Source organism: Neodiprion fabricii, chromosome 7 (assembly GCF_021155785.1).
Source record: "Neodiprion fabricii isolate iyNeoFabr1 chromosome 7, iyNeoFabr1.1, whole genome shotgun sequence".
NCBI classification, from domain to species: Eukaryota; Metazoa; Arthropoda; class Insecta; order Hymenoptera; family Diprionidae; genus Neodiprion; species Neodiprion fabricii.
The window spans coordinates 9,670,319-9,697,127 of NC_060245.1; the positions used below are offsets into that span (position 1 = coordinate 9,670,319).

Here is a 26,809-nt window from a genome sequence, read left to right on the forward strand (position 1 = left end):
AATAATCAATATCGCGAAAATCGCTATTAAGGGAAGAATCAATACCGCGGAAACATTTATCCCAACAATAACTCGTACCGTGAAAGAACTTATTCAAGGGACCCTAGCCCGCAGAGGATACAACCAAATTTCAGACAGGGAAATCAGCGTCCAAATCAGTACGACGATAATCAAATAATTAGACAAACGCGCTATACTCCGCAAACAAATTATCAGCCCTACAATTCAAACCGACCTGAGGAATACCAGACAGAAAAACCACGCGAATACTGTCGATATTGTAGAAAGTACGGTCAGCGAATGTCCAATTAAACAGCAAAATGGTAGATCAAACCAAATACCGCGAGAAAATCGAGTCTCATTTTCGGGAAACGGGGAGAGCCTGCCGAACGACGGTGCGACCTCGGAGGCTCTCAAAACACCCAACCGCACCTTATCTATTATACAGGGCGTACCGATAGAAAACTAGTGACGTTGGCTACAAGCGATATGGAACAAATAATTATAGATCCGCTTCAAAATTCCGATAACAAATCCATCAATACGATCATAAATCCAGAGAGTATAATACCTACGATCAAATTAGAAGCGAGCGAATTACAAAATCCGAGTACTTTCATGTTGGATACAGGCTCCGACCTGAACATTATAAAAAATAATTGTGTAAGGTCAGAAATCGAAATAAACGAACAAAAGAAATTTAATCTTAGCGGAATAGTCCCCGCGTGCGTAGAAACTATGGGAGAAGTTCCCATAAACGTAATAGGAACCGAAGCTCAGTTTCATATAGTTCCAGAAAATTTACCGATCCCACAGGACGGAATAATAGGATCCCAGTTCTTCAACGAAAATCGAGCTCAGATAAATTTTGATAAAGGCACATTAGAATTCGGTAACGTACAAATCCCATTTCTAAACTAGCAGGAAAAAACGACTCCGGATAGAGCGCAGACTGGCAACTGCGACAAACTCGCGGAGACCGAACTAGGCACCGAGGTTTTACCGCTCCTGGATGTAGAATCTAACGGGTGTCTCGGTTATACAAAATCCGATTTAACGACGGAAATTTCCGAACCTCTTAAAGGAAAGGGAAAGGTCAAAAATCCGGAAGATGTTATCGTAATTCCATCGAGGACACGGCTTGGCATCCGTATCAATCTCGAAAAAACTGAGTTAACCGAAGGGTACCTACCTCTGATAGACGCAGGTGACAACGTCTACATAGGGAACGCGTTAGTGGCAAATCGAGATAATAAAGCGTACCTTTATGCAATTAATACGTCAGACTCGGAAATAAGGCTGAGGAATCCACCGCAAATCCTGGAGGAAATGAGTGAAACAGAGGACTCTTCAGAATCAGATACCCAAAATTTTAAAATCAAAAGCGAGAATGCAAAAGAAACCGTTAATTATAAGAATATACCCACAAAATATCAAATATATCCCGACGAATGCATAAAATACGACAATGAATCCGTGAGAAACGATAATAAATCTACGAAATATTCCAATAAATCCATGAAAAATAACGATGAATCTGCGATAAATCCAATTGAATCCCAAGAATCTGTGAAAAACGATAATAAATCTACGAAATATTCCAATGAATCCATGAAAAATAATGACGAATCTGCGATAAATCCAAGTGAATCTAATGAATCCATGAAAACGATAATAAATCTACGAAATATTCCTATAAATCCATGAAAAATAATGACGAATATGCGATAAATCCAAGCGAATCCAATGAATCTGTGAAAAACGATAATAAATCTACGAAATATTCCAATTAATCCATGAAAAATAATGACGAAAATGCGATAAATCCAAGTGAATCCAATGAATCTATGAAAGATAATGATAAATCCATGAAAAATAATAATGAAACTACGATAGTACCAAGTGAATCCAATGAATCCGTGAAGTACGAAAATAAAACTACGAACAATAAGTGTAAAAGTAATTCCGATGAATCCGAGAAAAATAATAATGAATATTCCGACGAATCCATAAGAAATGATAATTCTATAGTGAACCTGAGTGAATCCAATAAACCCATGAAACGTGAAGATAGATCTGAGAAGAATGAAATTAAAACCAGTAAACCCACAACGAGTGAATTAAATAAAATCAAATTAATGGAACCGTATATTATTGACAACGCAAACAAGGCTGTAACGAATAAACACACCCCGATATTTAAAGTCTACGCGAATCCGCAAATCTAAACCTTATACGAAAACAGCCGGAGACGAGTATAAAAGGAAGACAACGTGCGCAATCCCGCGAAATATCTCTACGCAAAACACAAATCAATCTAATGAAATAAATATCCCGAAAATAAAACGATTATTCATGGTTCAAAATTCCCACGACGACCTAGTCAAAGCCAGGGTCGAGCTTTTGGAATCCTTATTGAGATTAGAACACTTAAATACCGAGGAAAAAGAGAATGTCTATAACTTAATCCGAGCAAATGCAGATATATTTCACCTACCAGGCGATAATCTAGGATGCACTAATGTAATTAAACATAAAATAACCACAACCGATGAACAGCCAATAAATACAAAACAATATCGCTACCCACCGATCCATAAAGAAGAAATTCAAAAACAAGTAGGAGAATTATTAGATTCAGATATTATCCAACCTTCAGGGTCTTCGTATAACTCTCCGTTGTGGATAGTGCCTAAGAAACCGGACTCTAAAGGGAATAAGCGCTGGCGCATTGTCATCGACTATAGGTCATTAAACGAAAAAACGCTAGGAGACTCTTACCCGCTACCCAATATCACAGACATCTTGGATCAACTAGGTGGTGCTAAATATTTTTCAGTCTTCGACCTAGCCTCTGGGTTTCATCAAATTCAGATGGATGGAAAAGACAAGGGTAAAACTGCCTTCACAACACCTTATGGGCATTAGGAGTTCAATAGGATGCCATTCGGTTTAAAAAACGCGCCCGCAACCTTTCAGCGTTTAATGGACCACGTATTAACGGGACTCCAAGGAATAGAAATGTTCGTATACCTGATATTGTATACGATGATATTGTATTATATGCAGAATCGCTAGAAGAACACGACGAAAAATTTGGAAAATTAGCCGAGAGATTGAGGCACGCGAACCTAAAACTTCAACCTGATAAATGTGAATTCCTAAAGAAGGAAGTAGGCTATCTCGGGCATATTATAGGCGAAGACGTTGTCCGACCAGACCCGAAGAAACTAAAAGCAGTAGAACTATTCCCAAGACCCAAAACCCAGAAGAATATTAAACAATTCTTAGGGCTAGCAGGCTATTACCGCCGTTTCATCAAGGACTTTTCAAAAATCGCAAAACCTATGTCAAACCTATTGAAGAAAAACTCGATCTTCTTATGGTCGACAGTGCAACAACAAGCTTTCGAAAAATTAAAACGACTACTGTGCGAACAACCCATATTACAATATCCAGATATTACGCGACCATTTGTAGTAACCACCGACGCTTCCTACTTTGCAATCGGAGGAATACTAAGTCAAGGAGATATCGGAAAAGATTTACCAATCTCATACGTCTCCAGAGTTCTCAACGGAGCAGAATTAAATTATTCAACGATTGAAAAGGAGCTTCTCGCAATAGTATACAGCGTCCAATATTTTCGACCTTATCTGTACGGCAGGAAGTTTACATTAGTCACCGACCACAAACCCCTACTCTGGCTGCACTCAGTGAAGGATCCAACTTCACGATTATTGAGGTGGAAAATCAAAGTTGCCGAACACGAATACACAGTTGTCTATAAGACCGGAAAAACCAACCTCAACGCAGACGCCTTATCTAGGAATCCCGTCGCCTCACAAATACTCGCAATAAACAAGTACTCACTGGAGCCAGACGGATCAAGCGAAGACGAACCCGACACGGTCACCACACAGGCCGACATACACTTGGACCCACCATTAGCCCACGATTACGAATGCTCAAAACTATATGCGATGGAAATTTTAACGAACCCCGAGCAAAATCCGGAAACGAGGATGAGTACGAACAACTTAAAATGTTAGAAGAGTGGCTAGATGCAGAAGACCACCCTCACACAACAAAACTTGAGGACACTACCAAGGATATCGCTAACGAGGAGACTGACCACGAAGGAAAAAGCAGCAACCTAACCAACACTGAAAATAAAACAAATGGTGGCAATAAAGCGCATAAACTGGAGACGTTAGGAAACAGGCTAACACCATACGACGATGCTGACAAAATCGAAATATTACCACCCGACAAAAATTTAACTGAACAAGAGAGCGAAAAACAAATCGTAAAGTCTAACCCTGTCATAATCGAAGATATTCGGTCCCGTTCTAATGTAATCACCATTCGAGACAATATAGTGACGAAAAAGGGAGCAATCATTTGGTTTGCGAATGAGCACGGAGAACCCATAGATTCGGGAGGAAAATCTCTCGCAGCCTGTGGCAAGGCTATAAAACTTGGAAATATTAACGCAAAGGGAGGAGAAACATGGTTTAAGAGAAGGAAATCGAGAAAACAATTTGTAATAATCTTGTCAGAAGAAGGAGATGTAAGCGAGCAATTAAAATCCGCTATCCGCGAACTCAAGACTCTTATCACGCAGTTTAAAATAACACCACTATTCATGTCAGAAACTAAAGTTGGAATCTATACAATTCCCTGGAAACACATTGTTAATGTACTCAGAATAACATTCATCGCCGATCCCGTAAAAATTCTAGTTTGCACGAACAAAATTATCCTACCCCCTCACTCGGAACGATTGACTATTATCGAAGAAGCTCATGCCTCAGCAATAGGTGGACACAAAGGCGTCACGAAAACATATAATCGAATAAAACAACACTATTACTGGGAAAACTTAAAAGAAGAAATCCAAAAATTTATCATGCAGTGCATAAGCTGCCAGAAGAAAAAGTTAGTCCGAGTAAAAACTAAACAACCAATGGTTATAACCGACACGTCTTCAACCGCGTTTGACAAAATATCATTGGATATAGTAGGACCACTACCTACAACAAAAAACGAACGCTCATTCCTATTAATAATGCAGGATAACCTAACGAAATATTCATTAGCCGTGCCCTTGAAAAGAGCAACAGCGCAAGAAATCGGCGAAGCCTTCGTGAAGAAATTTATTTGCCAATTTGGTACACCAAGAGCTGTACTGACTGATCAAGGACAAGCATTCATAGGAACTTTACCTCAAGTCAATAGCCAAATATTTTAAAATTCAACAATTTAAAACAACAGCGTTTCACCCGCAATCGAACGGTTCGCTAGAAAGATCCCACCACGTGCTAACTGTAACGAATTGCTTGTTTGCCAAGCCAAGTACTATAAATGCATTATAGAGAAGGACATTTTATATTAATAAGAATGGTGAGACAGATAAAAATTGGTCAGGAATCGTGATGGAGGATGAAATAAAATAAAATAATAATAAATACTTAAAAATAACGCTTATCTTTTGGAGGCATCGTACGATAAAAGTAAATGTTTTTCCGCTCTATTAAATCGTCAGTCCTTATATATTGTTTATTTTAATCAATCTGCTCATCCGATTCTGAACTTCGTCACTTTCCCAACAGGGTTCGAAAATGTTACGATAGAAAAAAACAAATAAATAAATAGGTAAAAATTCGGTCTTGGGTCTTATACGGCCATTAGATAGATGTGGATGATTTGACGATTACTGACCGACTGACTATTCTCGCAGCCTCACGATGATCGATACCACACGTATATGTGTGAACCTATACGTGTGATGTCCAGACTCTTACATTCCCCCGCCAATTTTGATGATGCGGTTACCTTCATTAGTGAATCAAAATTTCATATAAGTATAATAACCCTAATGTATCATTTAAATGTATTAAAATTAAAAGTTTTTGTACTATTAACAATATTCATTAAGCTTATATTTTACTTTACTTTACTTTAACTAAATTTTGATCATAGGTTACAATGTGTCTTCCTCGTCGGTTTTCTTGCTTTACACTGCGTTTCATACGGCATATAGCTTGTCTAACTAAAATTTACGGACTTCTTTTATTAAGTGATCGGCCGAGTTACATCTTTTGTTTTTAATTAGATGTTAAGTCGATTGGTAGTATTTACGCAAACTTAGTCGATTGTAAATTCCTATTACTACGGAATTGTTATTTATATCTGCCAGTTTATAAGCATTGTCATTTATTTTCTCTATAATATTGTATGGTCCTTTATACAAATGGAAAAATTTATGAGTAGTTTTATTTGAAGCCGATGATTGGTACGGTACATGTAATAATACCCTATCACCAACATTCAGGATTATGGACAATTTTGATTTTTGCTGGCGTTTTCTTTGTTCAAAGTTTTTCTTGAGATTCTCATTCGCTGAGAAAATTTTAACTTCGTTTTTTTCTTCGATCATTTCTGGAAAGGGCATAGCCGGATAAGAAGGTCGAATCGGCCCCCGCTGAATTTTTTGTCGGTACTTTGGGGATCAATTTGGACCCAAATGAAAATAATTCAGTGAGAATTTCAGCTATTAATCTTAAACGGTTTCCGGGTAATTGAAAAAAAACCTATTTTTTAGTATTTATTTTTTTTTTAATAGTAAAATTAAAAATTTTTTTTTGCTGTTTTTTTTCTAAATACTTACAAGTAAAAGCTGTGAAAAAAATTTTTTTTTATGATTTCTAGACTAATAGCCGATTTTTAAACTAAAAAACAAAATTACAATTATTTTTTTTTATGCCTATTTTAAAACATGCAATCACCAAATTTGGACAGAATACGTCTTTTATACCCCTCTGTACTCAGGAATTTTTTCAATTTTTTTGGTTTGGTGCAACGTCATGAAAAAAATTAAAAACCAATTTTTTGTTAATTATTTTATCTTTCAACTGCTTGGAACACTACTTACAACTAATTATAAAATGTATTTATTCATAAAAATATTCATCAAAAACGTAAGTGGTCGTCAAAATATTTGTTAATATTTTCGTCAATCTTCATCACTGTCTTCATTAATAACTACACAGCGCCCGGTATTATTGAAAATGCGACTTAATTGCATATTTTACTGACAGGATCATACCAGCTTTCTCAAGCAGTGTCATACTTAGCTGAGATGATGGATGAAGATAATAATATAAGCCTTCAGTACGTAAGATCGGCTGAAAACATTCTTAGATTTCAAGTAAGATCTCGGCATATTAATGCAAAAACATAGCGCTGCTTCATTGAGTATCATCGTGGCAAAAATGGAGTTAACGGAATTTCTCGATATTGCTGTGATTGTGCCAACGGTCGGCGTACAGTTGGTTGTTGTTCGCATGTAGCAGCTATTATTTATTACCTATCACATGCTAGATATTTATCGAGGATTGTAAGACCAGCAGAAATTTTAAGTCGCATTTTCAATAATACCGGGTGCTGTGTAGTTATTAATGAAGACAGTGATGAAGATTGACGAAAATATTAACAAATATTTTGACGACCACTTACGTTTTTGATGAATATTTTTATGAATAAATACATTTTATAATTAGTTGTAAGTAGTGTTCTAAGCAGTTGAAAGATAAAATAATTAACAAAAAATTGGTTTTTAATTTTTTTCATGACGTTGCACCAAACCAAAAAAATTGAAAAAATTCCTGAGTACAGAGGGGTATAAAAGACGTATTCTGTCCAAATTTGGTGATTGCATGTTTTAAAATAGGCATAAAAAAAAATATTTGTAATTTTGTTTTTTAGTTTAAAAATCGGCTATTAGTCTAGAAATCATAAAAAAAAAATTTTTTCACAGCTTTTACTTGTAAGTATTTAAAAAAAAATCAGCAAAAAAAAATTTTTAATTTTACTATTAAAAAAAAAATAAATACTAAAAATAGGTTTTTTTTTCAATTACTCCGAAACCGTTTAAGATTAATAGCTGAAATTTTCACTGAATTATTTTCATTTGGGTCCAAATTGATCCCTGAAGTACCGACAAAAAATTCAGCGGGGGCCGATTCGACCTGCTTATCCGGCTATGCCCTTTGATTACTTGTTTGACTTTACTATATGCTGGTTTCCCAAAATGCAACTCATAAGGTACATATCCTGTGCTATGATGGGTGGTTAAATTTAAAAATTTCTCTATCTCTTTTACACTCTTAGCCCATTTCGTATGTTTATCAGAGCAAAGTGTACGAAACAATCTTCCGATCTCTCGCATAACTCTCTCAGTCGGATTAGATTGAGGGTGACGTATAGAAGAATAACATACCTTAATATCTAATTTCTCTAATTCTATTTTCCATTTGTCGGCCGTAAACTGTGTACCATTATCAGATAATATTTTTTTAGGCTTCCCAACTTTCACACAATAATCATTTATTAACTTATTTAGTGCAGCTACGGTTGTTGCTCTTTTTAACGTATATATTTGACAGTATTTAGAGAAAGCATCTATCGCCACTAAGAGATATTGTACCCCCCCTATAGATCTTGGTGATGGACCATAGAAGTCGACCGTCAATAATTCGTTAGGCTTTTCCGCAAGCACTCTCATATATTCACCTTGCATACTATATGATAAAACTTTAACTCTTTGACACAAATCACAAGACCGAATATCTTTTTTAATGTAATCTTTCATTTTACGCCAATAATAATATGTACTAATATATTGAAATGTTTTATATATTCCCATATGACCTATTTTTTCATGAACAGACTTCACCAATAATTTTATTAAACAATCTGGAATAACTAGACACCAATATTTACCATGAGATGACTTATAGAATAAAACGTCATTATAGAGTTTATACGGTATATTTTGATCTGTTACTTTCGATTTGCAAGACATTATAATTTTATTTAAATATGGATCATTCATTTGCAATTGTTTTATCTTTCTCAGTTCTTTAAGTAGCTGTGCATCAATTTCTATAGTCTCCGACTTTAATACTTCCAGACGGACGTCTATTCTGTTAATTAAAATTTCATTTATCCTTGCGATCAATATTTTACTATTTTCAGGCTCAGCTTGTTTTCCATCTATGTTTCTGCTACAAAAATCAGCTACTAAATTATCTTTGCCTGTACAGTGCTTTATTTTAAATGTATATTCTTGAAGAAGTAGGCTCCAACGTATAAGTCGCATACTTTGAAATTGAGCAGTATTCAAAAACGTAAGTGCAAGATGATCAGTGATTATTAAAAACGGACTTCCTATCAGGTAAATTCTAAGTTTTATTATTGCAAATACTATGGCAAGTAATTCTTTCTCGGTTGTATTATAATTAAGTTCAGCTTTCTTCAGACATCTACTTACTAAAGATATTATTCTATGATTTCCCGCAGAATCTACTTGATACAAAATACCACTTATACCCAGATTACTGGCATCAGTTTGTACTCGGAATTCAGTATTTGGAATATAATGACTTAATGTAACATACTTAAAAAACATTTCTTTTAGCTTGTTAAAGGCTTTCGTATGTTCGCTTTTCCACTCCCAATTAACATTATCTTTCAAAAGGTTACGCAGTGGTTTTACCTGATTTGCATATTTGATACTGAATTGCCTATAATAATTACATACGCCTAGAAATTGTTGAAGTTGTTTTTTATTGGTAGGTACTGGAAATTTCTGAATTACTGCTAACTTATCTGGATTTGGATGTACGCCAGCGGGTGTAATTATAAAACCTAAAAACGGAACAGATTCTCTGCACAGTAATGTTTTGTTTAAACGGATAGTGAAATTATGTTGCATCAAACGACCAAATACCAAGTTTAAATGGTTCATATGAGAATCAAAATCAGGTGACGCAATAAGTAAATCATCTATATAACAGGTCAGAAAAGCAGAATATTCATTACCAATTGCTAAGTTAAGCGCTCGAATGAACCCGCTTCCTGCTGTTTTAAGACCAAAGGGTATCCTGCAAAATTGGTATACCGTACCTCCATATACAAAAGCAGTAAACTTACGAGAATTTTTTTCAAGAGGAATTTGCCAATACCCGTGTGTTAAATCTGTTGTCGTCATAACTTTTACACCATGATGTTTTCTCATCAGTTCTTCAATCAACGGCGGTGACTCGTTATCTGATTCGATAATATTATTTAAATGACGCGCATCTATACAAATTCGTACTCCACCTTTGTTTTTAGGTACGATTCGAAGTGGATTACAAAAAGGGCTATTAGAACGTTCTATTATACGTTCTCGTAACATATTTTGCAGCTCTAAATCTACAGCTTCTCTATATGTTAATGGTATGGGATACGATCGTTTTACGAATGGTTTATTAGTTGCAAGTTTGATTGAATGTTCATAAATTTTAGCACAGCCTACTTTATCAGAAAACAAATGCTCATACTGACACAGCAATTTTTCAAGAGTGACTCTCTGCTCCCCGCTCAAACCCATAAGACTTGTCACGATCGCTCGGACATCTTCAAAAAAAATTTGATCATTTTTCGTACTTTTAATTGTTCTACTGAAACAATTTAAAGATTCTTCTATTACATTATCATCTTCACACAAGTTATACTCTTCTTTTGGATTATGATTTTTCCTATGATCTTGCTTTTTATTATTAATTATCAATCTATCACATTCATCAATTTCATCACAATCAATAGTAATATTCGCTATTTCACTATTTTTTTCTATTTCTATTTGCAGATTATCGTCAGCTTCTTTCTCTTTATCTATACTTTTCATTACATCATTAATAATCACAAAGTCTATATTATTGTTACCTTTTACACAAATATTTTTGACTGCGTTTTCAGATTCTTTGACATTATTCATCACATTATTGCTTATTACTAAATTATCATTTTCACAAGATTCCAAAATAACCTTATTATCAATATCAGATTCTTTTCTATTATCTGATTTAATTGCCTTATTACTTCTTTTGACCACTTGTATATACGTTTTTTGATTCCATGCAAATGATTTTAGCTGTTCTGAAGATTCCCGACCGTACGAGCAAAACGATGGTGCAACGAGCACCCCATTTAATTCAATAGTTTTACATCCATAATCTAATACGACTTTGTTTATAAATAACCAATCATTGCGAAAAATAACATCATTTACTAAATGCGGTACGATTAAAAAAACTGTACGCACGACTTTGTTCCCTATACTTACATCTACAAGTATTTGTCGCCTGACTGGAGTAGTTTTTTGTCCTATAGCCGATAATACTGAAACATTACTAACAGGAAGTTCATTCAAATCATGTTTGTTTTTCAGATGTTTATAAAAATTTTCCGACATGCAAGTTATTTGACTTCCAGTATCTACCAAAGCTGAAACTTGATTTTCCAAAATAACAATATTTATGTGTGGCTCCTTGAATAAGTGGTGTTCTATATCATGAGTTTTTGGTACATACGGATTATCGTCAATATCACCTACAAGGTCCTCAGCTAGATTTACATAGTCACAACACGATGTGGGACCCAATCGCAGCGCGTTGTTATTTAGTTTAAATTTGTATTTATCACGTTATCAACGCCTTGTTTTCCTACGACTTGATGATGTGTACTTAATAATGGAGGTGGTGGATATCTTAGATTAGGTAATATTATATGATTATTTGTAGACGCTGAAAAATTATTCGGATTTTGCCCATTTGACATCACATTGCCTGTATTTGCAGCTTGCGAATTGTTATAGCTATAATTCTGATAATTGATCTGAGGTTGTGGACCAATTTGGTTATGTTACGTGGGGGTGAGGGTGGAACTGAGCGGTGGTAGTTGATGATTAATTGAATAATCTAGCTCCCACGTAACGACAATGAATAATAATTAAAACTAAGAGAAAGACTTACCTTTCGGCAAGCCGGTAATTTGTAGGATCGTGTTGCTATAGACCTGTACAGGTCTGTGAGGTTTGTTTAAATAGTTGAGGCTATTTTATAATAAAGAAAATGGGAAGAAGGTCGCTCAAAATAAATGTTTAAAAAGATTTGACTGGTAAAAGATGAAATATATTCTGGTTCAATTTAGTTATTGAAATATCTGGTAACAATCGATGGTGATAATTATATATATATATGAGCCAAAAATAACAATTTATGAAATATTCAAGTTTATACGAATCGTGTGTTGTTTTATTCTAATGGATATTATTATTTGGTACCAGGAACATCTATTCTGAACGATGGTTATAACTAGCTGGTCGTGAATATTGTATTGTATTGTATTGTATCTCTCTTTTTAGATTATCTTAAATCGTTTAATATAATATATATATATATATATATTTAATATAAATATTTAATCGTTTAGTCTTATTTGTGAATTCTTGGAAACAATAAGTGGAATTTAATTGGGGGTAGTGAAGCTAGCCACCAATTCTATGCTTGGTTTTTGTGAATTTACTGAAGTAGTTTTGATTATCAAGGTGAACAAGAATTCGTCTAATTTAGAAGATTTACACTCGGATTGACTTAGCTTTTGGGTGAATCGGTCGGCGAGATTGAGAGCCGTCGGATCGTGTCGGTCTGCGTCGGTGGAATGCTGGATCAGGGGCCTCACCTCAAATTTGGAATAGTTGATGAATCGAGTGATGTGGAACGTTGGTCACTAAGTCTTTGTAAATTTAGAATGATATCTTGTTACCGAGAGTTATAATTGAAAGTGTCTGTTTTCTGATTTTAATGTATGATGAAACTAATTGGAACGATTTAATTATTTAAAATGATAGTGTAATTATTATTATTATTACTTAAGATTACCTGATTCGGTTTGAATCAGGGCCGAACTTGATTTAATTAAGGAAAATGGAACTGCATAAAAATGTCTATTCGCGAAATGACGAGATTTAGTAAAGAACAGAAAAGATGGAAATGTAGAAGATAGTGAGTCTTTTGCAATTAACAGATTAACTGAAGCTCGAATTTAACGAATTAGCGCGAGACTTTAGGCCGGTCACAATTAAGATTTTCCAAACGCTACTCTTGCTCGAGAGGGCTAATCCGGGTTTACGTCCGCGCACTTCGCGACTTGAAAGACGAAAGACGCTGCTTCTTGGGCCCGAGGGTCCAAGGGGCTGCAATTGTAGTTGGTCACAACGGTAATTAGCCAATGAGGAGCGAGGCGACCTTCTGGCGCCCAAGTCCACATGGTCAGCGTCACCTCACGCTCTCCAACGGTGTTCCGACGATTCTCAATCTCCTCGGTAACACATTAAAAATATGAACAAAAGATATTCGCATGCAATGTTCACACATTCATTCATACATTCCAATGAGTGATCTATTTAAATTTGATAGTTCTAAAGATAGTGGTTTATCCTAGTTGTTGATTATAATTTTAATTCAAAAAGAGGGATACTTCCAGGCTGAGCGCTACTGATGCTAGCTCAGCAGTTCCTTATTTCAGTTCTTGGTACCAGCTAAATAAACGAAAGTTGAAACTTATACTAGGGATCGTTGTTGGTCTCTACGTGACTTTTGCCAGGAGGGGTGGAACTCGCTGTTATTCGAATATGAGATTTGATGAAATGATATATGCGCATTGAAGTAATCAAAGAAATGAAATGAAATGGAATTTTAAAAAGGTACGCCAAGGCAGTACGTCGGGGCGTAACAGTTATTAGCGGGTTGATAATTTATATATTGACTATCATTATATTTATACGTCGTATTTCTAAAATTTTGAGATTGATTCATCGGATGACTGCTATTTTGATTTTGACGTTTTTCATTCTCTCGCTCTTGATATGTACTGTCCAATTGTGACAATGTCTGTTCTATTTGTTTGGTATCAGAAAAATTTACTGTTGCTAATATATCACGAATTCTGTTTGGTAATTGTTGTATAATGGTGTAATTGACTTCAAAAACATCTAATTTCGGAGTAAAATATTTGGCTTCAACAATTTGCTTGAAAAAATACATTTGTAATGATCCATCTTGTGATTTGTATTTTTGAGAACTCCACCTATTTTTTGCCTTAACTTGTATGGGAATAGAGTAAAATTTTTCCAGAAATGTTTGTTTAAACGCATCATAACTTTCAATCTGGTGTTTGATCGAACTCCACCATAACTTAGCTCTGCCTCTCAATTTATTCTCTATAATTCCTAATTTCCATTGACCAACAATATTTTTCAAATTAAAATAGCTTTCCATATTATCTAAGAATTCTATTGGATTTGAACTCTCTTCGTCAAAAAATTCAGGAATATTTACATCGATATGTGTCCTTTGTAAACTTGCTACCAATCCACTTACCAACGTTTCATCATTATTCACTGTTTGTGTCTGCCGAGGACGAATTGTTTCGAGCATCTCCCGCTGTTCTCGATTTTGATTCTTCAATATTTGAATTTCTCGGGCTAATTCGTCATTTCGTGTTTGTTGATTTTGTAACTGTGCCACACATTCCTTTATACCAGATAGACTCGCTAACTCTTCCTTAAGACGTTCCAACTGTTCTTCCATGTTTATATTTATTGTGGATTTTTGTGTACTTGACTTTGTCTCGTTCTTTGTTGTTATTGGTGAATGTACAATTTTGGACCTAGTTTGAATAGTTGAACGGTTAGCCATCAATATATATTACCTACATCTATTTTACATGACCTTATTGCTCTTCGTGCTGTATCATTATCATAAAACAAAATTTACAAATATATTAAAAAGATAAAAGGACTTTTGTTCGGGCGCCAATTTTGTAACGAATTGCTTGTTTGCCAAGCCAAGTACTATAAATGCATTATAGAGAAGGACATTTTATATTAATAAGAATGGTGAGACAGATAAAAATTGGTCAGGAATCGTGATGGAGGATGAAATAAAATAAAATAATAATAAATACTTAAAAATAACGCTTATCTTTTGGAGGCATCGTACGATAAAAGTAAATGTTTTTCCGCTCTATTAAATCGTCAGTCCTTATATATTGTTTATTTTAATCAATCTGCTCATCCGATTCTGAACTTCGTCACTTTCCCAACAGGGTTCGAAAATGTTACGATAGAAAAAAACAAATAAATAAATAGTTAAAAATTCGGTCTTGGGTCTTATACGGCCATTAGATAGATGTGGATGATTTGACGATTACTGACCGACTGACTATTCTCGCAGCCTCACGATGATCGATACCACACGTATATGTGTGAACCTATACGTGTGATGTCCAGACTCTTACATAACAGAATACCTAAAACACTTTATAAAAGATAAACAAGACTGGGACAACTCGATCGAGCTAGCTATGTTCTCTTACAACACAAGCACGCACGAAGCTACGAAATACTCACCCTACGAATTGGTATACGGGCGCATAGTACGCGCGCCATCGAGTCGAGTGCCTGCCGATGGAGACCTAAAACTGTATATAGCGAATACATATCCGACCTGTTAGACACGTTTCACGACATTCAAACCGATGCGAAAGAAAACATAGAAAAGGCCAAATTAAGGTATAAAGAATACTACGATCGTAAACTACACCCGCAAGAAGTCAAGGTCGGGCAGAGGGTGTTCTTAATGAAGGATAAGGAGGGAAAATTCGAAGACCATTATACAGGTCCTTATGAAGTTTTAGAAGTATTGAGTAAGCAGAACATTAAAATTCAAATGGAAAACGGCAAGACAAAAGTCATACATTCAAACCGCATGAAGATAGCTCGGACCCCGGAAGAATCACGCATAACCCTTCAAGAAGAAACAGTAGACAGACACGTCCGTTTCGGCCCCCAAATTAGTGAATTCCTAGGCGACATCCTTTCATTGCCTAAAGGAACGACATTGGTAGCAACAATATCTAGTGACATTGATATGACTACGGGTCAATGTAAAAAGATTACAGAGAAATTCGGACGATTACCATCATATAATAAACGAATAAAATTGGGAGAAATAATAACCTTGGTCACAAATGAAAACAGGATAATATTCTTTTTAATTACTAAAGAAAAGGCCGATTCAAAGCCATCGTATGAAACGCTAGAAAATGCTCTAACCAAGCTCAAAGAAATGTGTAAAAATTTTGATCTGACAACACTGGCAATGCCTCCACCGGACTGCGAACCAGGGAACCTGGAGTGGAGTAAAGTATGCGAGATGCTGAAACACAATTTTACGGAAGAATTTGACATAAGTATTTATCATGACTCACCAGCAGCTGCCACGAACCTGTTACTAACATTGGACGATTACAACATTGCACCAACAATAAAAGTTCTGATCTCAGGAAGTATCGTACACGCACTAATCGACACCGGAGCCCAGTGTAGTTTCATCGATCATGCCGCTGTAACTTACTTGGAGAGTATCGCACCAAGGCCATTGCGACGATTACCGGATGCCCCCCCAGTAATGATGGGAACAGCACAAACCGGGGTCTTCCAACAATCAATAAGAAGAGTAATCATAAACATGCATGTCACCGGAATGAGACAGCAGCACGACGTAGTAGTGATGAAGGACCTATCCCAACCTTCCGTTCTCGGATTAAACTTCTTAGACAAAACGGACGCAAAAATAGATCTGGAGAATGATTTACTAATATTAGGAAAACCACCGATCACCATACCATTCGCAGACCGACGACGGAAAGAACAAAGACAGGAGCGGAACAACAGAATGGAGATACAAGAAATAACAGGCAACCTATTTGACGCCCCACTTGACACCCCGTTAGCACATTGTGTTGCCAAGGACCTCGAAATGAACGCTGGAATAGCCCTACAATTCAAAATTCGATTCAATTCCATAAGACAACTGAAGCAACAAAAACCCGAAGTAGGCGATGCTCTTTCATTACAATGGGGACAACGATTGATGTTCTACCTAATAACCAAAAGAGAAGGTTCGTGGATGGCCGCTTGAGTGACAGACGTGAAAAATCGCGCTACGACTCTCTGGTGTATTACTATTGGCAGATCTCAGCTGCAAGGCGTCTTAAGTGATAGTTTTAGTGACAAAAAATCAGGCTTCCTTTTGTGATAATCACCGTGGCTCGCAACTACACCCAAGGAGAAAAAATCCGAAAACTCTGCACACAGTTTTCGACAAAGTGAGGTTGGTTTGTTTTTCAGTCCACAATCATGTCGTCTCCTTCTAACAACGGTATCTCTCACTCAGTCTCGGCTGAGCAGGAGACTCCACAGAACACCAACAGAGGGCAGCAGGTTACGACCCCGCTATCCCATGATAATGATAACCGCACTGCCGATAAAACACCCGGCACTAGAGGTCGCAAACCAATGGCACTCACATGGAGTTCACTCAACCTGGACGTCATAGGAAACCCGATTGACCTTTTAAACAACAACAACAAAAAGAGGTCTCGAGAAACGGAGGAAGAACATCCGGCAAAAAGAAGACTAGCACTGGACGCCGCTACTATCGCCAGCCTCCGAGAGGGCATAGTTGAAGCCCTATCGGAGAATGTTCAAAAAATAATCGACTCCAAGCTGTCCTTTATTTACAACCTCCAGACGGAAGTTGAATAAATTAAAAAATCAACCGCCGAGACCATAGCTAAGCTAACAGACACCGTTGCGGCCAACGACGATCGACACTCCCGCAAATTTGACGAACTCAGCGAGAGGATAAATAAGCTCGAGTCAATGTCTCAACAGGGCACACAACTATCTTCGGCTTCTGCACAGAATGCTTCAGAACAAAACGTTCGGACTGATGAGATACAAGCTGCAGTCAAAGCCCACACGGAACAACTCAACAAGAAGCTTGACTCTCTCGACAAACATCACCGGCAGTTGAACATCATAATTAAGGGCCTAGCCATACGCGACGTTCCAAGGCAAAGTCTAACAGAGACTGTCGACAAATTCCTGGAAGATAACTTCAGTGTGTCCAGCTGTGTGGGGCAAGCGAGAATCATAGGCAGCTATAACAAGACTGGCTCAGTTATCAAAGCCAGAATCGCTTCAATGATAGCCAAAACGGAGATAATGAGGAAGAAGAGGACACCGGGAGCTCGCAAGATATACATCGAGCATGACCGAACACCGGAAGAGCGAGATGCTGATTACAAACTCAGGCTAGCAGCCAGGCAACGTCGCAACGATAAAAGCGGCAGCTATACAAACGCAAGTTCCATCCCACAGCCATCGACCACCTCTCACTTACCGACTGGTACCCCCCCAAGGACTCCAACGACGACTCTCTCACAGGCCACCAACTCTCAATTTCCACTGGACACCCGGATACAGGCGCGCTGTTCTTCAAAAAACGGAAACTGAGGATAGTATTTTGGAACTGTCACGGGTTGGGTAATATAAATAGTTACACACGACTAAGTAAGGCAGATATTTTTTGCATAAATGAAACATGGTGCACTGACAAATCCATTACACTCTCCAAAGAATACAACGGCTTTAATATTATTTGTTCACAGGCTACCAGGATGCATGACGTGGGGAGGGCGAGTGGTGGACTCTTAATGGGCATCAACAAAGCTTTCAAACACGAAGCTCTAGAAACAACTCCTTGGCAGATCATTGTCAGGATGTCTCTGGAGAACTGGAGCTTTATCCTATGCAATATTTACTTTAGTCCGTCTCTGCCACTTCAGCATCTTTTGGATATTCTTCAGTTGACCATAAATGACATACGAATGACTTATCGCGATGAGCTATTAGTGATGGGAGGTGACTTTAACGCCCGTGTGGGATCCCAGGGCTCAGTTCATGAAGATGCCCTTCTAGGCTCTTCGTTACACTCAACTCGTTCATCATTAGATACCACTCACACGGCCAGGGGCTCACAACTCATAAACTTCGGCGACATCAATGGACTCATCCTGCTAAACGGGAGAACCCCTAGCGATTACCCCGCCCAGCACACCTTCTGTTCCTCCTCTGGTAAGTCAGTCATAGATCTGGTTTGGGTTGATCTCGCGGGTGCAAATCTTATAGACGACCTGCAGATTATGTCCGAAGCTACCACATCAGATCATTTCCCAGTTGTAGCAACACTCAACTTTCTCATAAAGACGCCAACCTCTCCTTACTCCTCCGACTCTTTCTCCTCCTCCGTTAAGCTGAGATGGAACTCACCAGCACAGGATTCCTACACAAACGCCATGCTACTGTCTTAACACTTGGGGATCTCATTTGAGACCTCTACGACTGACTCTCTATACACAAACCTCGTCTCGGCAATCATAGAGGCCTCCAAAGAGGCAGGAATGTTAACGCAAAACACTCAAAACACTGTACAATTAACCACTCACTTCGATCTTGAAAAACAGGCTAATAAAGTGGATTGATCTGACTGGTGCCTTGCCCGAGGAACAGGCAGGTTTCACAGCCAAAAAAGGCTGCATTGACAATATTTTCTCGCTATTGGCTGCCCTTCAAATAGGACTGAGAAACAAAAAGAGCCGCCTATACGGCCTCTTCGTTGATTTTAGGAGAGCCTTCGACTCCGTGCCACACAGCGCCCTCTGGAGGAAACTCTTTCTCTTGGGTGTCAGTCCAAAAATGATAAGAATCCTGAAGTGCTTGTACGACCAAGCAGAATTACGTGTTAGATCGGAAGGCTGCCTCTCGGGGGCGTTTGAAGTCACGGAGGAGGTTCTACAGGGAGAAATACTCAGTCCTATTTTATTTATTCTATATTTGCACGACATAGTAGATTTCTTTAGGTCTAAAGGTGCACAAGGCATCCAAATCAATAATGTATATGACTTAATAATGCTACTGTACGCTGATGACCTGGTGATACTTGCTACAACATTCTCTACTCTCAGGAAATCCCTCAGAATTCTTGAGGAATATTGTGCGTGTAATAAACTCACTGTAAACATGGATAAAACCAAGATCATACACTTTAGGAAAGGTGGCCCAAGGGAAAGAAGGAGTCTCTTTTACAACGGTCAACCTATTGAATGGGCAGTCGAGTACGTATACTTGGGAGTGCCGTTTACAAGCTCCACGCTGGGACTTTCGGCGGCTAAATCAGCTTCACAAAAAGTACATTCTGCCGCCGGGGCAGCGCTCTCGACGCTTGCTAGTATCAAAGCCGAGTCTTGGCATGGTATCACACAGATTTACGAAGCCATTGTAGCTAGCACGCTCCTATATGCCTCTCATATTTGGGGCTTGCGCTACCTAGACACACTTGAAAAGTCCCAACTAAGTTTTTACAAGAGACTCCTCCTTCTCCCAAGCGGTACCCCCAGTGCACCACTAAAACATGAGCTCAATTTATCCTATGTAAAGACCGGGGTGCTGAGATTGGCACTAGGATGGATCGCAAGGATTCTTGAGATGGACGAACATCGCATTCCTAAAATTTGCTTCAGCAGACTTGTAATTTTAGCAAACAGCTTATCCACCGATCCCAGTTACAACTGGATCTTGCAGATTAAACAGCTTGCTGGAACTCGGTAATGCTCCACCAACAATCTGGTTCAGCTCATCCAGTGCTCATTGGAAAAGACTGACCCCCAAAATCCTGAGCTCATTCTCTGCCAATCTCAGGAGCCTTGATCTAGCTGCCATCACAGAAAAAACTCCTTGTCAAGTGGCGATTCCCCGTCATCTAAATTCGCCTATCGCATCATATCTCAAAGAAAATCCTGTTCATATGGCCAGAGTACTCGCACAGGCAAGACTTGCCAACAATCACTACTTCAGCTTTAGTTTTAAACGCATGTATTACGGTATAAACCCGCAACTTCTATGTTCAATTTGTAACCTACAAGAAAACGAGAACCTGGCGCACATCTTTCTAAGGTGTCCAGTCTACAGACCCTACAGAGAACACTTCATCGCTCCATTATACCCTACTCACGCTACTGATGATGTCTCCCTGCTCCTCAACATCCTAAATGACCTTAGACCCGTGACAGTAAAAGCCGTTCACTTATTTCTAGCACGCTCGATGAAGCTCAGAGCGTTTTGCTTAAATGACTAAAGGGAATATCAGCGCTCCCTGTGCAATATTCTACTCGTTTTAACAAAAATACTATCCTCAGCTTACCGCCTAACGAACCAAAGTCATTATATAAATTATATTATATCAAGGAAAATTATTATTATAATTATTATTTTTTATATCGTTAACTGATTAAGGTCTATTTAGTTTAGCTAGTTATATTATATAATTTATACGTTTCACTTGCACAAGACTGTTTTATCCCATGTATTAGTGAAATTCATGTATAGCACCTGCTGTAAGCTTAGCTTTATAAGCAGTTAAATAATTAAATAAATAAAAAATTAATAACCAAAAGAAGAAGCAATGATAAACTGACGTACAATGACTTAAAAGATGCATTAAAAACCCTCTATCATAAATGCTCCATGCTCAGAATTAACGAGATAGCAATGCCAAGAATAGGCTGCGGATTGGATCAACTGGATTGGAACACTGTAAAGCAGTTGATTAAACGCGTCTTTCCAAACGACTTTAAAATAAAAATCTGCAATATCAAAAAAATGAAACAAGCCACAACGCAATTACCAGAATTGCCAGACGTCATTGAGGAACCGTAGTAACCTCTGATGACCTGTTCATCCGTTAAAATCCACCATTAAAATACGCACACACACCTGAATCGGGCAAACCCGTAGCCAGTGACTTCTCCCTCTCTCAAGAACAAATGGAACCAATGAATAGCAGCCCATGACCAAACTCCACCCATTCAAGCTCCACCCACCTCGAACCTGGATAATTCTACGCGTAAAGCTATATCTATGGCCGCTCCGAGATGCCTCCGCGATCCGTCTGTAATCGCAGCCACTTAAAAACTAAGTCAACAACACGCCCGACCGAATATACGACACTACTCACTACAAGAAATAAAAAAAAACCCAAACAGATAAAATCAAGAGGAGGAAAACGATGTTTTTAATTACAAGAGAGAAAATAATAAAGGATCAAAGGAACTAGTGAATTTAAAAATGATTATAAGATAAAACAATATATTCTCATACACAAAATCTCGATAATAATCTTAAAATAACGAGTATAAACAAAAGGAAAATCAATTACAACCACCTATAATAATCCCGATAAAATGAGGTTAAAATACACACATGAGAATACGATATAGACGTAATATATAAAGGGAGGCCAATGATGAACTTGAACCTATTCCCGTAATCGTTAACACTCCGTTTCTGTAACAAACGAATAAACATCGATTAAGACACCGTCTGGAATGGGAACCTTATAGGCCTTGTACCGACGCACCACGTGCCCATAATTTAATAATAACGAACGAACGATGAAATTAGCTACTCGGTTACCAACATCAACCGTAATTAATCACACCTAAGTAGACGGGCCATTAAGCTTTTGGTAACCAAGGTGTTACGTCCGTGGGTAGAGTTTACTCCTGAGCGGAAGGAGTAACCTGGTTGGCTTCGCTTTTACGTTACAGTTCAACCGGAAATCAAGATGGGATTGAATAAACTGGAGTATGTTGATATGTCGTTTATAAGTTTATTCCGTAGAACATGAGATAGCGGTCGGAATGAGTTGTGTGTTGCGAAAAGATATATATGAAGGCGAGATGTGGAATTGTCGAGTGTCAGAATAGGAATGTCCCTCGAGACGTGAAACGGACGGGTGCAGAAGGTGTCACAAAGCTAGGAGTAGGGAATGGAATTTGAAGAGTAAGCGTGATAGTGAATAGCGTGAGACTACGTAGAGATAAGAGGACAGGACAGAACTGTGGGAGAGTTAGCGAGTAGGAAAAATAGAAAGACGTGGTATGTTGGACGTAACACCCCCCCCGTCAGAGGGAGCAAGAAGGTGGAAATGTGAAACATGATTTGTGCTTAAAATTAGTTTTACAATTATTCTTATTATAGGTAGTGTATGGTTTATATTCTGGGTTACGTATGAGCGTAAGGCATATAGTTATAATACTATGGTTACATAATGTTGTTTAAAGCTAGGCGCCTAGGGTTAATGCGCATGGAAGCGGGTTAGTACACTTAAGCCTAAACAACAATGATTTTTTTTTTTTTTTTTTTTTTTTTTTTTTTTGAACGAAGTTCCTTATCGCTCGTTCACCGTAGGGGCTAGGCGGAAAAAAACGACACCAAAAAACTGACACTTTTTGGCTATAGTGCTCGTTTGCTATAGTGCGCGTGATCTCCCTCTCTCTCTCTCTCTCTATTCCAGCGTGTGCGCGCGCTCTCTCTCTCTGTCTCAGCGCTTGGGGTGGGAGACGGCAGCAGCGGTCTCTCTCACTCACAGCGCACGACTATACTTCGCCCCTCTTTCTCTCTCCTACAGCGTACAACTATACTTTGGGCCGCAGCGCGCTCTCTCACAGCGTACGTCTATACTTTGCCTCTCTTTCTTTCTCATAGCTTTCCCACTTTCTCTCTCTCTCTCTCACACAGCGCTCGGAAAGAAAACAAGCGGCATCAGTATTCGCTGTGAGCCGCTGCTTGGAGGGGAGCTGCGAAACGATCGCAGCGCGCGGGGTGGCGAGTAGTGAGTTGAGCCAGCGTGTGTTGTGATAGCATTTTGTATGAGAAACAATAGACGGTATGTGGAATCACACTTGTTGTGTTGTTAACTGCAAAAATAACGGTAAAACTAGTGATTGTATATTTTATAAGTTTCCAACTGCATCACATAAAATAGTTCAAAGGCAAAAATGGATTGCTGCTGTGAAAAGAAAAAAGTAAGTAACATAACTTTACTTTCGATGCCTTAGTTTTCTATATTTTTAAAATCAAGCCAACTATATCAATAGGTGAACTGTTATGCTATCTGCATGAAACACTATATAAATACATAAGTATTATTGTTTTTTACTGTCCTGATGGTTCAAAGTGGAGTTCAAAAACTCATCATTTAATATGTAATGCTCATTTCATTGGCAAGAAAAAATCAGATGATCCTGCGAGTCCAAGCTACGCGCCAACTCTATTCCCTCCAGTTTATCATACAAAGCAAGTAAATGAAAGAGCTGTTTTGAGCAGGTAAATGTATGAGAAGTAAAAAAATAATTATAAAATTGAATAATATATACATCGATATTTATATAGTAACCTATGTATCTATTAATTATAGGTACAATCGACTCATGAACCGAAGAAAGACTCTTCACAAGCGTAACATCGGAGTGAATTGTGATACTGGAAATCAAGTTAATAACGACCCCAACAATGTTGTCAATAATAGTGGACGTGAACCTATGGATATAAGCAGTGCCGAAGTAATTTTAAAAAGTGATCAAGAGTGTCAAGTAGATTTTGTAAGTTCTGCTGGTATCGAACAAACAAAAGCTTTCACTTGTAACAGATATATTTACATGACTAACTACTGCGATGCTGAAGTTCAAACTGAAATACCGGAAATTGCCACTCTCAAAACTATTGTGAATAGGAAAAAAATGAAAGATGAAGAGGTACAATGCGGCACATCGTTAACAGATAGAGTAGATAAGTCGGTTGGTTTTAACGAGGCTGTAGTTGAACAAAATAGGAAACAGCATAGTTTCTGTGGTTTTCCATCTGTTAAGACCGATGAAGATTTATTAGATATTGCTGGAGTGAACTTCCAGAACTTTAATTTTTTATTATCTAAAACTGAAAACCCATCGGAAAGATCTACAGTAACAAGAGAACAGAGGCTTTTAATTTTTTTAGTGAAAATAAAAACTGGACTGACATTTTCAGCCATAGCAATTTTCTTTGGTTTACATCGGTCAACTGTCTCCAAGATATTCTTTTCAACTTTACAATATTTGAATTCGTCAACTGCAAATTTATTGTTTTGGCCAAGTAGAGCTGCCGTACAGAAAACTATGCCGGAATGTTTTAAACCTCAGTACTCTAATACTCGGGTTATCATAGACTGCACTGAATTCAAGATAGATGTTCCGTCAAGTGTTGACGACCGTATTTACTGTTACTTTCATTATAAGAAAGGTTTTACAGCAAAATTACTGATTGGAATCACACCATCTGGGTTCATCTGTTTCAAATCGAAAGTTGCTGGCGGTAGAAAAGGTGATTCCCAATTAACTATCGAATCGAATTTCGTAGATTCATTGGAAGATGGTGATGTGGTTTTAGCAGATAAAGGTTTTCCTGAAATCAGATCTATCATTGATGCAAGTGGTAAACGAGTATTACTTATTATGCCACCATTTTTGGAAAAAAAATCAGAATTATCGAAAGCAGAAACAGATCTGACTTACAACATCGCAAGAGTTCGAATTCATGTAGAAAGAATTATGCAACGACTTAAAACATATCAAATTTTGTATAAAATTCCAGAACATTTGTTCTTTTGCATCGGTAATATTATTCATGTTATCTGCGGCTTAGTAAATTTACAGCCACCAATTTTTTCCAATAAAACAAAAACTATCAAGTAGAATAATAAAAACCTTTATTCGTAAAAGGTAGTGGTTTTCATTGTGTATTTATTAATATTATATTGCTACATACTACTGGAGTTTCAACTCGTTATTATTTTCAACTTTTCACTTCACTGTTACAATGGAAATATCACTTATTTGATAATATTTTGCTGATTTGGATATTTATCAGTATGCCTCTAATGTAAATTAACACGCCGGCTATTTAGCTTTTGAAACCGCTAGGTGGCGGCACGAGCGAGGCTCACAGCGAATAGCGTCTCTTTGTAGCGTAAGGAACTTCGTTCGTACCGGCTGTCCCATGACAGCTCTCATGTTTTTTTTTTGATATGTCGAGATACAGAGTCTGACCTATTTGTACAATGATATCGGTTATGAGTGTAGATATATTTTGGGCTAATTTTAAACTAAGGGTATAAGATCGTCACTACAATTATTTTAGTGCAGTAGTGTACACAAGTATTTATTTTATTTATGTCTGTTTGACAGCGCAACAGCAGATCTTGATAGCAATATAGTAAATGCCTATTTGTAATAAGGTTTTCGTAAGGTGGGTGGGTTTAAAGGAAGCGGAGGTGGTGTGTGACGAACTGCATGATGGGTTTCTACTTCGTTGGGAATGGGTAGGACAGAAGAAGTAGGTGGGTGAATAATATTCAGCTCGATTGGATTGTCATACCCTGTTTGTATGGCTCTAAATGTCTGGTTCGTCTTTTTTGTTTTGCAATGTGTGCACAGAGTAATGACCTTGCCGAGGTATGAGTGACGGTAGAATAAGTATAGGGTTGCGAGAGATAGCAAACCAACACCGCTGTAAGTAAGAGTGTCTTTGATGTGCAACATATAGCGCTGTGTGCGGTGGTGTGTGCTGATATCAGTAGCTTGTTTTGCGATATCCTGCAGCGATAGTCCGGTATTGGCCAAGGCATGTACATCTATGTGCGAGGTTTTGTGGAGTGGGGGGATTGCAATTAAGGATAAGTCGGTGGAAATATTAAAATCAAGACTGAGGGATACTTGACTTAGATCCAAGGTAACTTTGGGGACGTAGGAGAGAGTCTCGGTAGATTGTGAGCGTTTCGAAGTTTTGAGAGTGACCTCAGAAGTACTAGCCGTACATAGGTCGTCTAGGGTGATAACGCCTGAACCGGAAAGTGTGACACGAGAGGTCTGGTCATTTGGGCAGAGAGTATGAAGAGTCTCAGGAGTGGAAGCTGAGAAAATCCAAGAATTAGATGTTGATAATTCCGTCCAGTAGGTTCCATCGAATGCGGTCAATCTGATATCACATTGTTTTGAAATTTTTCTGGACGGGTTCAGAAAAAGGTCTACCTCGCACAGTTTGTGAGTCGACGGTCGGAAAAGCGGTTGTGTCAACTTACATATGAATTTTCCTAAGGATAAAATGCATTTACTAAATTTGGATTCCGAGATT

General features: G+C 37.8%; 2 protein-coding genes across 2 annotated transcripts; one reads left to right on the forward strand and one right to left on the reverse strand.

Moving 5' to 3' along the window:
• Positions 1 to 8,215: 8,215 nt before the first annotated feature.
• Positions 8,216 to 11,534, reverse strand: LOC124186277. Its single transcript, XM_046577826.1, has 2 exons — positions 10,555 to 11,534; positions 8,216 to 8,226 (listed from the first exon to the last, which is right to left on the reverse strand). Coding segments are annotated over exons 1-2 (753 nt in total). The 5' UTR covers positions 11,306 to 11,534; the 3' UTR covers positions 8,216 to 8,224.
• An 11,998-nt stretch (positions 11,535 to 23,532) lies between these two features.
• LOC124186673 lies at positions 23,533 to 25,631 on the forward strand. Its single transcript, XM_046578556.1, has 4 exons — positions 23,533 to 23,667; positions 23,871 to 23,968; positions 24,060 to 25,203; positions 25,584 to 25,631. The coding sequence occupies exons 1-4, from the start codon at positions 23,641 to 23,643 to the stop codon at positions 25,629 to 25,631; spliced, it is 1,317 nt and encodes a 438-aa protein (XP_046434512.1). The 5' UTR covers positions 23,533 to 23,640.
• The last annotated feature ends 1,178 nt before the right edge of the window (positions 25,632 to 26,809 follow it).